The sequence below is a fragment of the Enhydra lutris genome, unplaced genomic scaffold (genome assembly GCF_002288905.1).
Source record: "Enhydra lutris kenyoni isolate GAN:26980312 unplaced genomic scaffold, ASM228890v2 scaffoldscaffold42, whole genome shotgun sequence".
In the NCBI taxonomy this organism is placed as follows: Eukaryota; Metazoa; Chordata; class Mammalia; order Carnivora; family Mustelidae; genus Enhydra; species Enhydra lutris.
Window position 1 is genome coordinate 5,297,022 of NW_019154126.1, and position 17,119 is coordinate 5,314,140.

Consider the following 17,119-nt stretch of genomic DNA (forward strand, 5'->3'; position numbering starts at 1 on the left):
ATTAACAGGGATAAAATTTGAGATTAATATGTTGGAAGGTTAATGAACAATAATATATTTTTTCCCAGTCTGTAGTTTCACAAGAGGCACTAATAAGTTGGTAGTGAACCTTATATTGTATACAACTGACCTTACATTGGGCTGAGGAATGTCATAAATGATCATGTGATAGTGATTCATGAACTTTTATTCTTCTCTCCAAACCCTTAAGAACAGAGGACTGGCAGGTTACTGATCACTAATTTTGTCTGTATCCAGTAGACTGCAAGGAAACATTCCCCTTATTATTATTTAAAGCAGATGCACATAGTTGCTTGCTATATGGTTATGTCCCCTTCTTGATCTAACTATCCTCTAATTTTGTTCAAGTATCTACCTTTAAGTCCTTCTCAGTGAGCTTCACGCGTCCGTTCTCAGCCTAGCAGGTATAGTGAAGGGTGTCAGCCAGCCATGGTGGCCTCATCACCTTTCAAGAGGTTGGTTTGGCATGGAGTCCATGTCTCTCCTGGCCAGTAAGAGTGCTGTTGCTGGGAGTGCAGCCTGATAAGGGTTTTCTTGTTGGTAAAAGGTGACACAAGAGAAATCGCCCCTTTTTCTGCCTCCGAACTTCATTGTGAATGCAACAGTGCCGCAGCCTATAAAGCTATCCTCTAACTTGTAGGAGAGCTAGCCTGAGAACATAATCTAGAGCTAAAACTTATAAATAACCAGAATCCTTGCTGAAGGCATGGAGCTTTTGCAAAAACCAACCAAAGAAAGTGCTCTACCTCCCAATTTCCTGATTTTAGGGATTTTAACTGCCACATTATTTAAACAATTGAAATAGGGATTTTTCAGTTTCTTAAAGTCCAAAGCTTTTTAACTCATTTCAGTATTATATCTATATAAAGATATGTGTTAAATAATTATTTGAATAAAGGCATGATTAGGATGACAATTTCACTTTTTTTTTTCAAGATGCAGAAATAACTTTTACTCATAATTATGTGGATTAGGACTGGTGTAATTTGTCCATTCCTGCTAATTTGTATATTAATTTTTCACTTATTCTTGTTTCTAAGCTCTATCTCATTTAAGTAAGCATTTTAACACTTATATTCAGGATACAAAACAGTTTGATTTGTAATTTTAAAAAATGATCATGATAAAATCAAAGGAAAACAGGAAACTCAAGTAGAACATTTTATTAAAATATTCAGATACACAAAGAATATAAGTTCTGATTCAGATTCCATGAAAACATCTAATATATTCAGTAAGAAAATTTATTTGTAAATGTAATAATTGCACTAGTATTCTGAACTCCTTCTATTTTTACTATTGCATAAGATGAGTTTCTATCAGGTTTCAGAGTAGGATTTTCTATAAACTACATACCCTAGATCATACTGGATTTGGATGGTACTATTTCAGATGATTAGATATGGTCTCCAGGCATCCTGATGTTGTGCCATATAATGGATATGAGAAGGAGTATACAGAACTCTAAAAAAAAAAACCACATTGAAAAGGTTAGGATTTTAAGCATTAAAGTAACAGACTTCTTTCCAGATCATGCAGAATACAATGAGTTTTTAATGGATTTCCACTGAAGTAATAACTAGAGCATTCCTGACTCTCTCCCCATTACCTACAATCCACACTGCCTACACCGCTGACAGGCCTATGGTTGGTATGTGTCCTAGGCCCTTGGGGCATGAGAGTCACTGCCTTACCCTCACCTCTGGTGGAATGGGGACATAACAGTGGTAGGATCTTGACTACCTCTTTTCTGTGGTCCTGGTTTCTCTAAGTCTGCTGTATTGATCATAGTTAAACAAAACAAAAAAATACAAAACAAACCTGACTTTTAGTTGAGAGAGTTATATTTTATAGAGTATATTAGAAAACCTAAAATTTGCTAAGTTCTAATAGAACAAACACTGATTTCTTCAACAAAGAACATGCAAGGAAAACATGAGAGAGAAAATGGAGCCTAGAGATTAAAAGAGTCTTAGGAGACATGTCTGTCAGTTTGGATGATATACCTTATATTCATCCTGATTTTAAAAATATAGCAACAACAACAAATATAACCCCCCTATTTATTTACAAGATAGTGGGGATAGATTGAACACTGAATATTTAATGGCAACAAGGAATTACTAAATTTTTAGGTATGATACTGTGGTTATATTTTTTAAAGTCTTTATCCCTTAATATTACAACGTAAGTCTTTACAGGTGAAACCTAATGATATGTGGGATTTGTTTAAAAATACCCTGGTTAAAACCAAGAGTGAACCCTAATGTAGACTATAGACTCTGGATGGTGGGTAGATACAGATTTGTCAGTGTAACAGATGTACCATTCTGTTGTAGGATGTTGACCATGTGTTTGTGTGTGGTGGGGAGATATATGAGAACTCTGTGTGTCTTCTGCTCAGTTTTGCTATGGACCTAAAACAGCTCTAAACGTGCCTGGGGGGACGCCTGGGTGGGTGCCTGGGTGGGTCAGTGGGTTGGCCTCTGCCTTCAGCTCAGGTCATGGTCTCAGGGTCCTGGGATCGAGCCCCATGTCAGGCTATCTGCTCAGCAGGGAGCCTGCTCCCCCTGCCCTGCCTGCCTCTCTGCCTACTTGTGATCTCTCTCTCTCTCTCTCTCTCTCTCTCTGTCAAAATAAATAAATAAAATCTTTAAAAAAAAAAAATGAACCGGGGCACCTGGGTGGCTCAGTGGGTTAAAGCCTCTGCCTTCGGCTCAGGTCATGATCCCAGGGTCCTGGGATTGAGCCCCGCATCGGACTCTCTGCTCAGCGGGGAGACTGCTTCCTCCTCTCTCTCTGCCTGCCTCTCTGCCTACTTGTGATTTCTGTCAAATAAATTAAAAAAAAAAAAATGAACCAATACTACCATTCTGGTGTGTAGTGGAAATGGGTGGTAGTAGAGGTGAAACAAGAATGATAATGAGTTGAAATGATTGAAGTTGGGAGATGGGTATATGGTAGTTTGGTATACTATTCTTACAATTTCTGTATCAGAATTTGAGAATTTTCTCTAAGAGGTTCTGGAAAAGTATTTTGGAGAAATCTATTTCTCTGTTACAAAGTCAGGGAAGGTACACTTAGTTTAATACAACATCATTGTTTCTGAAACAATAGAAATCAAAGCAGCAACAAAGTTCAAGAACTGTGACATAATTTCTTCTCTAGCCATTCTTGATGAAACGGGAAAAAATGTGAAAGAGGAAATTTTTTTTTTATTTGTATAGAAAAAAGGAAATTGCTTCCAAGTTTCTTTAGAGTCATCAATTGCACTGCCATGTGCATACATAGCATAGTCTTGAAAGCACCTTGAAAAGTGGGTGTTTGATATGAACCCCCACTGTGTGCCAGAGCAGCCATTTCTCAGTAGAAAGTAAAAGATGCACAGTACCTTCCTAGCAGCTTTTTAACTATTACAATTTTAAGATATCAATATAAAAATGCCAAATTTAAAACACTTATATCATTTGTATCTTTCAGATACTAAATGTTAAAGATTAAAAAAAAAAAGATTAAATTTTCTTTCCTTTCCTAAAATGAAAGTGAGTTTGTACTACACCTGCCTACTTTGCCAGAAAGATACCTTAGGCTTCTCAAATATCCATTTATTTATTTATTATCCATTTGAAGTGGGGAGGGAGAAAGGTGGGGGCCTATATTAAGTTTTACTCTGTGTCTTGACTGACTTGACAGATCATCCAAATTGATTCTCTTTGTGCGCTGGGAAATATTTTCTTGTTTTCATTCCTAACAAAATAATACTAAAAGTATGTACAATATCATTATTGAGTAAAACACAAATTAAGAAGTCAAGTGTTGTGTCAGCCTTCAACCATATTAACCAAAGCTCCAAAACTACTAGAAATCATCTAATCTGGCACCTTATTACTCATTTAAATAATGGTAACAACTCTTTGTGGCCTATTTTCATTTAAAAATAATAGGGGGGAAAGAAACACTTTAGCTTTCTATATGCTCACCTTGACAAGAATGAATCTGATAAAATATTGCTAAAATCAGATGTAAGGAGGTTTTCCCAGATAAGAAGTGATGCGTCATGGCTAATCCTATTTTATACCTAAGTGAATGCTCATATTATCTACTTAAGAAAGAGATGAGAAAGATTTTACTTCATTTTCTTTCTAGTCTACTTAGTGCACTGATAAGAAATAGCCCTAAAAAGTCCCAAGAAGATGTAATACACTTTAATTTCTCCTTTAGTCTTGTAAATTAGCCGGTAATAGCCCTTTACTGCTCACACCTAAATTTAAAACACAGCACGGAATGCTGTCCTCCCTTTTGTCTTTGGGAATAGAATACAAAGAATAGTCAATAAAGAGTTACTATGGGTAGCTGAGTAATACTCTGGGTTAAACTGATATTTTCCAGATTTGTCAGCTCTTGTCGAGTATGAACAGTGACCACAAAGCCACTTAACATTGAACTGACTTTACAAACAGATTGAATCTGTCCTGGAATGGAAAATTCTCATTACACATTCAGAGAGACTAAAACCCTTCCCATTCCCAATAAAATAATTCCATTAAAATATTCTTCTTAGCCATGATATGGAAACGTGTCCAAATAACACTGTGTGTGTGTGTGTGTGTGTGTGTGTGTGTGTGTGCATGTGTGAGTGTGTCTGTGTATGTGTGTATATATTTTTGCTTCTGAAACAATACAGTTCACCATTACCACTTACCTCTGTTTTCTCTGGGTTACTCCAGTTCCCATAAACCGGATTAACAAATGCACAGTTAACACTTCCTTTAGTTTTCCTTGAAGCACACAGGACCATAAAAAAAGAATAATTATTGAAATGTAGCACACCACATTTCCAGTTTATTACCTGGTAGACATCTTTGAGGGACACATTCTAGCCAGCATATTTATTTTTATGAATGTATTACCATAAGTAAAGTTATTATTATTTTTTTTCTTTGCAGGACACTAATGCAACTACATTCTTGAAAGTAAATGTTATTTGACCTCTGAATATTTAAATCAAAATAAACACAGGGAGATAAAAAGTGGCATAAATTGGTCTTAAAATTGATTTCTTAAAGTATTACTCAGGTAGTACAAAGGGTACAACATTATAAAGAACCAGCTATACGGAAAGGCTACCTTAGACTTCAAAAGTGCCAAACACCAAATCCTGAGGACTATTTTTAGTGACAGTGTTTGTCATAAAAATCTATAGCAATGAGTCATTCTTTAACATTTTAAATAGCAAATTTAAATATGAGTTTTTTGAAGAGTTCTTAATGTTAGCATTTCCTTTAAATGAATCATAAAGAGATGTGTCCTTGATAAGCTCACATGTTGGTCTAGATCTGCTAATATACTCTGATTAACTGAACTCCTAAATGATCATTTTCTTTTTGTGGTTTACTTAATTACTTAAGAGTCCACAGACTTACTAGAAGACAACAAGCCTTGGAATACTTGGTCACAACTGTTGAGAATAAAAAATGCCCACCAGGGGAACAAAAAATATAACCAGATAACTAAATACACCCCATTAAAGATATACAGAATGATCCCATATATGCACACACACACAAGCATAATGGAGAATGGAAGACCAATTGTAGGATGATTGCCAGTGTCTTGAGGACAGCTAGGAGGAAAAAAATCTAGTAACACCTGAGTATTTTTGCCTAATCAGGGTTTAATGACAATAAGTCTGTCAATCATATACCCTTAAATCCTAAGGGAAAAGGCAGTAAAGAGGAAACTAACTTGTTGGGTTTTGTTTTATTTTGTTTTTAATTTTTTAAATTTATTTTCAGCGTAACAGTATTCATTGTTTTTGTACCACACCCAGTGCTCCATGCTATCCGTGCCCTCTCCAATACCCACCACCTGGTTCCCCCAACCTCCCACCCCCGCCCCTTCAAAACCCTCAGATTGTTTTTCAGAGTCCATAGTCTCTCATGGTTCACCTCCCCTTCCAATTTCCCTCAACTCCCTTCTCCTCTCCATCTCCCCTTGTCCTCCATGCTATTTGTTATGCTCCACAAATAAGTGAAACCATATGATAATTGACTCTCTCTGCTTGACTTTAACTTGTTTTTTGAAAAGATATCTTCAGTTAATGACTTCTTATTGTCATCTACCAAAACACATAGGCCAACAGCCTGGTCTGGGTAATTGTGTTTGGCTGGCAATGTGTCCTTTCTGTTGATTCAGTCTTCAAAGCTTCCTAATCTCCACTATTTCTGTACAATTGGCTTAAATATTCAATAGCTTAACCAGCTGACCCTCATTGAGTCTACATTTTGGGTATCAATCCATAGGGAGATATATATATATATATATATCTGAGCTATATTTGTGTGTGTGCGTGTGTATATATATATATATATATATATATCTGAGCTATATTTGTCGGTTATTATTGGAAAAAAATTCATAGATACGCTCTTAAATGATGCAACAAATATCTGTTAATTCCTTAACTACAGTAAGTGAGTACTTGGGATTTGCTACAGTTAGGTTGAATAAGTGGTATTTTATTCTTTGCCTTTCCTTCCTCCAGGACTAGTAGTCAATGTAAACTTCTCAGAGTGGTAAGCTCAGTAAATGCTACAGTTAGGTGCAGGCCTAGGCAGTGTTGCTTTTAGAATTGAGACTAGATAGGGAGTTGAATGGAAATTTCAGAGTATGTCACAATGCCAAAACAAAGGCTGGCACAGGAGAGACTGAACATCAAGGTAGGAAGTAACAAAACAAAATGGAAACTAGGAACTAGATAAAGATCAGACGAATGCAGACACCACTCAGAAAAATTAATCTCAGGGTGCCTGGGTGGCTCAGTGGGTTAAGCCTCTGCCTTTGGCTCAGGTCATGATCTCAGGGTCCTGGGATCAAGCCCCGCATCAGGCTCTCTGCTCAGCAGGGAGCGTTCTTTCCCCTCTCTCTCTGCCTATCTCTCTGCCTACTTGTGATCTCTCTCTCTGTCAAATAAATAAGATCTTTTTAAAAACATTTAAAAAAGAAAAATTAATCTCAGCTGAAATCAGGCATGAAATCAGGAAGCAAGAGGAAATCTAAACCATAGGCCTAGAGAGGACAGATGGTCCAAAGGCCAAGCAGGCAACCAGGAACTGAAGGGACAGGCTTGGCAGTCATTCGGATAGAAGTGAGGTGCAAGGAATACAAAAAGATCTTGATGTGAGACAATTATTTTTGGCTTTGGAGCTAGAATCCCAAATGACCTAGACCAAGATTGGCAGGCAGAAGTCAGGTAAATTGATCAGTTTTCCAGTTGTTAAATTCAGGTATTGGAGCAACTTTTTTCCCCCCAAGAGGATTTTAAGTCTTAAATAATTTTCTATTAGAGTGAAAAAAAAAAAAAAAAGACCTATAGGTGGTAGACTTTGGGGATCAGGTGACCACAAAGAAGGAAAGGTTGCACTTAAGGTAAGAATGTGAAGTTGTAGTAAAAGAGGAAAGGGTCATGGTATGAGTAGCAGAATGTGAGCAGTGGTAAATTTGTCCCTCCTTAAATTATGTTTATTAGCAGTCACAAACTACTACTAATTTTCCTATCAAAGATATGTCCCCAAATATGAATTGTTAGGCTTAATTTTTAATGTAGTTTCTGTTTATAGTATAAAATATCACCCATCATCAATAGATACTTACATTAAGTAAATTTCTAGTGTCCACTCCGTACATTTACTATTTCAAGTACTATGATATAATTTTCCATATGCATCAATTATATGTTTTATATTCAGACATAAAGAGTTTTACTTAAAGTGGTAGATCCTTCTATAAGGAAAACAAAACGTCTGTGAAGTTTTCTGCTAGTTCTAACACTGTAATGTATAATGATAAGCCTATATTAGGCTAAAAAATGCTACATTTAACTTAACACTATCTGTCAGTAGGCATACAGCTCTGAAAGAGTTGAGGTTTCAAAGAATCTCACCACCTTCAGGAATCAGCAGGGAATTGACTTGGAAGTTTGGAGTAGAGAGAAAAAAGCAGCATGGATCACATGAGTTTTCCATCCATAACTTAATCATGTGTTCACTTAAATTATTATTAAGCTCCTGCTGTGTCCAGTATGCATAGTAGCTATATAGGGTGGCATTTTGAATAGGCTGAAAGAGAGATGTCATTACTGTGAACTAGGGTAATTCCAATGGGAATTTCCAATTTAAATTTAGTGAGCATATGTATAACTCTAAAGGAATTCAATTCATGGCTTATTAACTAACAATTGTTTTAGTATTGATTAAAAACATGTAAGTGTTTATAATATGTATCTGAAATTACCATATATGGACGATGAAGAAAAAGAATAAAACAAAAACTCATTTTTGTTACATCTAGTAAACATGACTTTGAGGTAAATATTCATGTGTATTTTAACAGCTTTATTCAATTATCGCACATCATACAAATTTACTTATTTAAATATGATTCAGTGTTTAGTAACATTAATTTTATTATTTTTAAAACTTGTCAATATATAGGTAACATAAAATTTGACATTTTAACCACTGTTCAGTGTATAATTCAGTGGCTTTCATTATTTTATTATTTTTTTTTAAATTTTATTTTTTATAAACATATAATATATTTTTATCCCTAGGGGTACAGGTCTGTGAATCACCATGTTTGGCTTTCATTATTTTGACAGTGTTACGAACCATCACCTCTAGTCACAGGATGTTTTCATCACCAGAAATAGAAACTCCATAGCCACTAAACCATAGTTTCCCATTCTCCTCTTCCTCTAGCCCCAGGTAACCTCTGATTTACCTTCTGTCTCTATGAATTTGCCTACTCTAGGTACTTTACATAAGTAGAATTGTACAATGTTTATCTTTTTGTGTCTATCTTATTTCACTTACTATAATGTTTTCAAGGTTCACCCATATTGTAGCATGTATAAGGACTTCAGTAATTTTTATGGCTGAGTAGTATTCCATTCTGTGCCTGTGTTACACTTTGTTTACTCATTCATCTGATAATAGACACTTGAGTTGTTTCACCTTTTGGTCTATTGCAGATGGTGTTATGAATGTTGACATGTGAGTATCTGAGTTCCCGTTCAATTATATATCTTTTCACATGCTAATCTGCCATTTGTGTATCTTTATTGAAGAAATGTTTATAAAAGTCTGCTGCTTTTAATTTGGTGGTGGTTTTTTGTTATTGAGTTATAGGAGTTTTTTTTATAGACTCTGGATATTAAACTCTGATCAGATGTATGATTTCAAATATTTTTTTCTGTTCTGTAGGTTGCCCTTTTAGGATTTTTAAAGTATCCTTTGATACATGAAAATTTTTGATGAAGTCCAGTTTTCTTTTTGTTTTGTTTCTTGGGCTTTCGGTTTCATCTAAGAATGCATTGTTATCTTTTCACATGTATGTTGGTCATCTGTATGTCTTCTTTGAAAAAATATCTATTCATGTCCTCTGCCCATTTTTTAATTGGATTGTTTTTTTGCCACTGAGTTGTATAAACTCTTTATATTTTGGATATGAACCCCTTGTCAGATTATATCATTTGTAAATATCTTCTCCCATTCAGTAGGTGCTTTTTTGTTTTGTTGATGCTTTCCTTTGGTCTGCAAAAGCTTTTTATTTTAGTGTAGTGCCAATAAGCTTAATTTTGTTTTTGTTTCCCTTGCCAGAGAAGACTTATCTAGAAAAGAAAAGTTTCTATGGCTGATGTCAAAGAAATTACTGCCTTTATTTTCTTCTAGGACTTTAATGGTTTCAGGTCTGTATCACATGATCAGTGAAGTGCAAATTAAAACCACAATGAAGTATTACATTAAAATGGCTAAAATAAAAACCACAAGAATTAGCAAGTATTGGTGAGGATGTAGAGAAAAAGGAACCTTTGTGCACTGTTGAAGGGAATGAAGATTGGTATAGCCACTGTGGAAAAACAATATGGATGTTCCTGAAAAAAGAGAATTACTGTATGATCCAATAATTGCACCACTGGGTGTTTACCCAAAGAAAACAAAAACACTAATTCATAAAGGTACATGCACTCCAATGTTTGTCTATTTTGCCTAAGTGCTCTGGTTAAGTTTTTTTTTTTTTTTAAGATTTTATTTATTTGACAGAAAGAGATCACAAGTAGGCAGAGAGGCAAGCAGAGGGGTGGGGGAAGGAGGAAGCAGTCTCCCTGCTGAGTAGAGAGCCCGATGTGGGACTCGATCCCAGGACCCTGAGATCATGACCTGAGCTGAAGGCAGAGGCTTAACCCACTGAGCCACCCAGGCAGCCCCTCTGGTTAAGGTTTCTTATTGATAAACACATTCATCTCTAGCTTCTTGGTGCTAAAACCTTTACTAATATAAAACTAAATTATGGGGTGCCTGAGTGGCACAGTACGTTAAGCATCCAGTTCTTGGTTTTGGCTCAGGTCATGATCTCAGGGTCCTGGGATCAAGCCCCGAGTCAGGCTCTGTGCTCAGTGTGTGGAGTCTGCTTGGGGTTCTCTCTCCCTCTGCCTCTTACCATTATGTGTGCTTGCTTTCTCTCTCTAATCTTTTAAAACAAACAAAACATTAACAAAACCCTGAATTGTAATGACAGTGTATGATGAAAATTTATATGCCAGCATTTGGATAGTTTTAGGATAGATTCTGAATGTCAATGTGACCATCTTTAGACTAGATGAGTGAATAAACCTTTATTTAGGTTGAAAGAAAAGGTGACAGTGAACATGAGTATCACCCTGAATGTTGAAGAATGGCTATCAGGAAGATTACACAAAGAATGATAGATGGTGCCTGAGTTGTTTCTATTGAAAAGTCTGTACTCCAAAATGAACATCTGTTTACATAAATCATTAGCTTATTAATTAGTAACTATAATCCACTTTAATAATTAGTTTTGTTGGGCATGTCCTTTAATTTTATTTACCAAATTAATTATTGTTTTTGGTTATCAGTGGGTTGTTTAATTTCTTTTTGTTAACAACAGACATGTTTTTCTCTAAGTTATAGTATGTCATCTTGTATGTCTGAGAAACTGGTCAGGCTTCTTAGTCTAATCTACCAAATGCCTTCATCCCCACTACCATCTCAGGGGAACAAGCTGTCTCAATTTTTTCTCATATTTAAAAATAGGCTTAGAAAACACTCAGAAAAATGAGCTAAAAATTTTAGTGCAAATTATAAAAAAGGAAATACCATTTGAGAGGGCAGTGTGTGATGATTCTGGGTAGACTGTATTATAAAATTCTGTTGTAAAAACCTGTATGCTAAAAGGTATGGAAAACTGTCATCTCTGAAACTGAGGTAATCATAATGCAGTTACCAAGGTGATTTGAAGGGATGAACATGATAATTTACCAAAAAATGTTGCTGTTCGTGTGTGTGTGTATGTTTGTGTGTGTGTGAATCTTTTCTCATGCTTCCACTAATGAAATGATCTGTATATATTGCTTCTAAATGTTGAAGGATATTCTAAAATTCAAGAAATGATTGTTCTGAGTTACTTGCATGAAGGAAAATGATGCTTTACAAAGTGATGACTCATTTCTTAAGATGGCAGAATGATAGAATATTGCTGATGTTATCATCTTTTATAATTATTTAAATATATCCAATAATTCTAGGATACAAACTATGTACTAAAACATTGTGATAGGTCTTAGACTTACAAAGTTGGTCAGTAGATGCCTCTAGAACTTTTGGAGGGTGGTAGCTAATGGACTTCTGTCTCTTGGATGAAATTATATGTATAGACAATGTCTACCACAAGTAGATGCCTGGTAATAGTTGAATGCAATTCTCTTTACCTTCTTTTCTTATTCTTTCCTCCTTCTTTCAACTGTCTTTTTTTTTTTTAAACTTTTTACTTCTTTCTCCTGACCACAAAGCCTGGATTCAATGAAGGGATATTGGGATAAAGAAAAATAATAAGGAAGTATCAAAGTCTTCTGGAGGAGAAAGACCAAATCTAGTTATTCTTCTATCATAGTACCTAATGCAGTAGGAATCAACTGACTACTTATGGAAAGAATAATTTAATGTATATGGTCTGAAGCATTTATGATGGAACAAAATCCACTAACCTGCTTTCTGTCCTGTTCCCTCATGCCCACTTCTACCAATATACTTCCTAAGTTCCCACAGAGAAAAGATAATAATTTTTACTATCATGGAGTCACATTTGTATTTAGCTTTCTGTTCCACTTAGCACAAGACTTTAAGTGGGCCAGGAGCCTCCTTCTGCTCTCTCTCTCTCTTTCCATTTTTTTTTTTCAGTGGATTAACTGCCAGCTCAGATGAATAGCTTGGGGCTTCCAGGAAGACTAGAGGAAAAGAATGGGTGTGGCCCTTCTATCTCTCTCTATTACCTAGAAACTGAAAAAGTCATATGATTGGCAAAAAAACAACTTAGTGCAAATAACTTATTTTACAGTATTTGAAAAGTAAAGGTCTGAGTTCCTAATATCTCATGTATCTCTGAAAAATGAGAGGTATGAAACATCCATGTACAAATATAAAAATCTTGAAATGAATTTTCAGTCTATGAAGTATTTGATTTGTTACTATTAGGGAAAAATAAGTAACTAAAAAAAGTGACTTTTTTTAAAGGATACATCTAAATTATGAAATACAGTTATTTCAGTGGTGGAGACAGAATTCATTTATTCTGGGAGTCATGTCCATTACGTTAAATTTTGCTTAGCCTGATCAATGATGAATCGGGGGTGTCCCAGAGAAGTAAATCTCAATTCCACTCTCCCTGTTTCTACTCTGTCATTTAAAACTCTTCAGTTAGTTTTTTTCCAAATGTTCTTAGTCTTAAGACTTTGTTAGTATGCCCCAGTCTTTCTGAGTGTGCTAATCTTTCAGATGAAAATATATTATAAAATCTTAATAGAAATAAAGTATTCCTGGGTTTCCACTTTTATTCATCTATATTTAATTGTTCATTAAACATATTTTTGTCAAGAATGGATTTTTTTTTTTTAAGATTTTATATATTTGAGAGAACAAGAGCGAGAGAGAGGATGAGCCCAGGAAGCAGCAGGCATAGGGAGAAACAGGCTCACCACAGAGCAAAGAGCCCATTGTGAGACTTGATCCCAGGACCCCAGGATCATGACCTGAGCTCTTGGTAGACACTTAACCGGCTCAGTCATCCAGGCTCCCCAAAAAGAAATTTTTTCTTTTAAGAAATGATTGTTTCCTGACCAGGGTAATACTAATTTTTTTCTCTGTCCCATCAAACAGATTAATGAATTTTTGTTTGTTTTTGCTTCCTGATTTTATTTTTTTTTTATTTATTTTTTTTTTAAAGATTTTATTTATTTATTTTGACAGAGAGATCACAAGCAGGCAGAGAGGCAGACAGAGAGAGAGGAGGAAGCAGGCTCCCCTAGAGAGCAGAGAGCCCGATGCGGGGCTCGATCCCAGGACTCTGAGATCACGACCTGAGCCGAAGGCAGCGGCTTAACCCACTGAGCCACCCAGGCGCCCCGCTTCCTGATTTTAGATTGATGCACTTTTAAAAAAAATTTTTTTTGTTTGTTTTTTTATTTATGTGTTTTTGGAGTTTTTTTTATGTGTTTTTGAGAGAGAGAGCAAGCAAGCCAGGATGACCATGGGGAGGGGCAGAGGGAGAAGCAGACTCCCTGCTGAGGAGGGAGCCTGATGCAGAACTCTATCCAGGACCTGGGGATCATAACTCTAGAGGAAGGTAGATGCTTAAATGACTGAGCCCCGCCCCAGGTGCCCGATGCACTGTTTCCTATGAAATTGTCAGTGCTCTATGATTCACATATATTATCCTTTGTTTTTCCCCTTTCTCTAAGCCTTAAACAAGTTTTATTTCATACCTGGTCTCTGTTCATTTCCAGTCCAGATTTTAGCCCATTTGAATAAAACTTTTTAAAGGAGAATTATTACAAATTATAAAATTTAGACCTTATTTTGTTCTTTTCATGTCTTTCAGCTTGCAAAGATAAGTACAATAGAAGAATATAAATTAAATAAGAAGTAGGTATGAAGTTCAAGAAAGGAATTGTGAGGACTGGAAAATAGAACCAGAGGTAATGAAATGGGACAGTACATGAATTGAGAGTCTATATATTTACTAAATGAAGGATACAGCTTTGACTTTAAGATTCTTAAATTTAAATGTAAGCAGGACAATCAGTTACATAGGTAACTGCACTACAACTCAGTGCAATGTAGGCTGAAAGAGCAGCAAGTCCCCAGGGCAGTTCAAAATATCAGTGATAAAGTGTGCCTCAATAAAATCTATCTCGGAGAATGTGGTAGCAAGGAGGGGAATGAATTTTATGGAACCCTTGAAGCACAACAGTGCCTCAGAGAATTTGATTTCGGGAGCATTTTCATATGTTTATGTTTATTATAAAAAAAGTCAACAGATTACAGTTAATAAAAAGATTACAATTTGTAGTAGGTAATTACAGAGCAAACATTAAATCTGTTATAACAATCTATAGCTAGAATAAAATCACATAACATCATGAGGCATTGTAAGAATAAATTGAGTCTATCAAATCACCTTTTATCATTGAATGTGTACTACTGTAGAATACTATATAATCTGGTATGTATTTTAGATATATATATATATGTTTTATATATTTTAGCAGTATTCTATAGTATTTTGTGTGTGTATATATATAAACATACACATATAAAATAAATAAACACACTATATAATACTATATAATACTGCTAAAAAAGGAAAAAATCAGGACATATTCAGCTATATAAGAGTCTCTATTTCTAGCGAGATACTGAGTTTTGTTTTGTTTTAGAAGTAAATCTGGGAAGGAGAAAAAAAAAAGAAAAGCCAATTTTAATAAAGCAGGGATAAATTAGGGGGGCATATCCATGACTCAAGTTTTCTTTCCAAGTCCTTAAGGAACAAGCTGAACCAAATGTTTGGGTGAAGAAGTTCAGAAAGGATTGGGTTTGCAAACATAACCAGAAATGCCACAAAAAGGAGAGGAAAGGATTAATCATCTGGGGTCACAAAACCAAACAACTGGGACACTGAATTTTGCTAAACTCATTCACATGACACAGCAGCTGCCATATTTTTCTCCTCCTCTTTTCAGGCAGGAAATAAATATCACTGACTACAAAACCTGTCACTGTTTAATGCGATCTTGCTGTGGCAGAGAGCCTAAAAAGGAACATGCCCAGGAATATGGATGCAATTAGTGTGAATAAAGCTGACCCAGGTTCCTGTAGCTTAACCTTAGGGAGACCCCCCATGCTGCCAGTGTGAGCATAGTCTCAACTTAGCTTCTCCCCATCTGAGTGTAGTGTTAGCACATTCACAACTGCCCAACAGGAACCAGATGTAGAGCTGGACTCCCTTTGGAAATATATTTGGTAGCCCTTTGAAAATCTTCTTTGGCCTGTTAAAATTACTAGGAGTCAATCTTTAGGAAATAATTAGAGAGGACAACAAAGATTTATGTAGAAAGAGGCTTATCACAAATTATTTGTAATAATGAAAAATTATATAACTTAAATGTCTAATAATAGGATAATGGTTAAATGATGATACATGTACTTGAGAGGACATTAAATAGCCCTTTCAAGTAATGCTAGAAAGAATATTTATTGGTTTAAGGGCGGTGTTTCTCAAAGTGTAGTCTGTGGACTGCCAGAGGTCCTAAGACCTCTTCAGAGGTATACAAATTCAAAACTATCATCATCATCATCAGACCCATTGGTAAAAGATTCATTCAAATGCAAGCTAGATCGATGAATTTTTATTTTAACAGACTTTTTCACTGTGTTGAGATTTGCACTGATGTTGCACTGATGATTACAACTGTCAGTGCCTTAGCAGAGAACAAGACAATGGTACCTAGCTATATGTTACATTCTTCACCAGCACGTATTTGCGGTAAATTTTTTGACAAGTCCGTTTCATTTCAAAATGATCGTGTTGAAACAACAAAATTGATTGTATTAAATCTCAACTGTTCATGCAAGGTTTTTCTAGTATTCTGAGAACTATGCATAGAGCACTTTTATGGCATATTGTCTTGTGGAAAAGCACTGCAAGACCGAGTTGCTTGCTAAACTAACCACTTTTTTCATGCAACAGCAATTATATTTAGAAGAATGACTGACAGCTTGTGGTTATTCAATTTAGGGCATTTGGCAGACATTTTACTGAAAATGAACGTGAGCAATGATACCAGAGAAAACACCTGACAGTATCTCTTGCTAATGATAAAATTTGAACTTTCAAACAAAAGTTAGAATTCTAAAAAACTTGCATTTTCCATCAGGATCACAACAGCTTCCCAGTATTTTAAAGACTTGTCTGAAATTTTTTTCTTACATTGCATAATGAAATGTTTCAACACTTGAGAAGCTACATAACTCACTTAACATTTTCTAAATGAAAAGTGCAGGACACTACAGAATGGGTAAATGATCCATTCATAGTGCCAGATAGACTAATGAATTTTTAATGTAACAGTGCAAAGACTTCTTCATTGATAGGGTTTCAGATTCCACATTACAACTACACTTTACCACAATGTCAAGTTTTGGTATAATAAAAAACATGCATGATTACCTAAAAATCTATGAAAATATATCTCCCTTTTCAAAATGTTTATCTATGTAAGGTTGAATTTTCTTTATATACCTCAATCAAAACAATATACTGCAGTGCTTTTAATGCAATAGTAGACACGAGAATTCAGTGCTGGCTCTCACTAAATTTTTCTTTCAGTTTGAGTACCTCTGTTCTACTGAGCATTCTGGTTTCAAAGAGGAGTAAGTACCCATTTACCTAGCAGGAAACAAGACATACTTTTCTTCAATAAGTTTTTGCTATCTCTTCTAAAGATATTTTGCTATCTCTGTATTCTTTTCCTGTCTCCTATAAATGTGATGCCATAAAGTCCTACATTAATAAAGGTCATTTTCATAAAGTGATATGTATATTATATATGTATAATACATATATGAATATGTTTTTATAATATGTATTTTATCTTAATACATGATGGATTTTTTATTTTAAAATGAATTAATACATATAATTTAAAATACTTCTCAATTTTATAAATATAAATATAAATTTTGAT

At 35.1% G+C, this 17,119-nt stretch overlaps 1 protein-coding gene across 1 annotated transcript in view; it reads right to left on the minus strand.

The window, feature by feature from the left end:
• Positions 1-1,169: 1,169 nt before the first annotated feature.
• Positions 1,170-17,119, minus strand: part of LOC111155577 (MAM and LDL receptor class A domain containing 1) — a 757,926-nt gene continuing 741,976 nt past the window's right edge. Inside the window, exons 39-40 of the mRNA XM_022515825.1 lie at positions 4,724-4,799; positions 1,170-1,485 (exon numbers count right to left, since the gene is read on the minus strand). Coding sequence (XP_022371533.1) covers positions 1,405-1,485; positions 4,724-4,799 — 157 coding nt within the window. The 3' untranslated portion in view covers positions 1,170-1,404. The remainder of the gene's footprint in view (positions 1,486-4,723; positions 4,800-17,119) is intronic.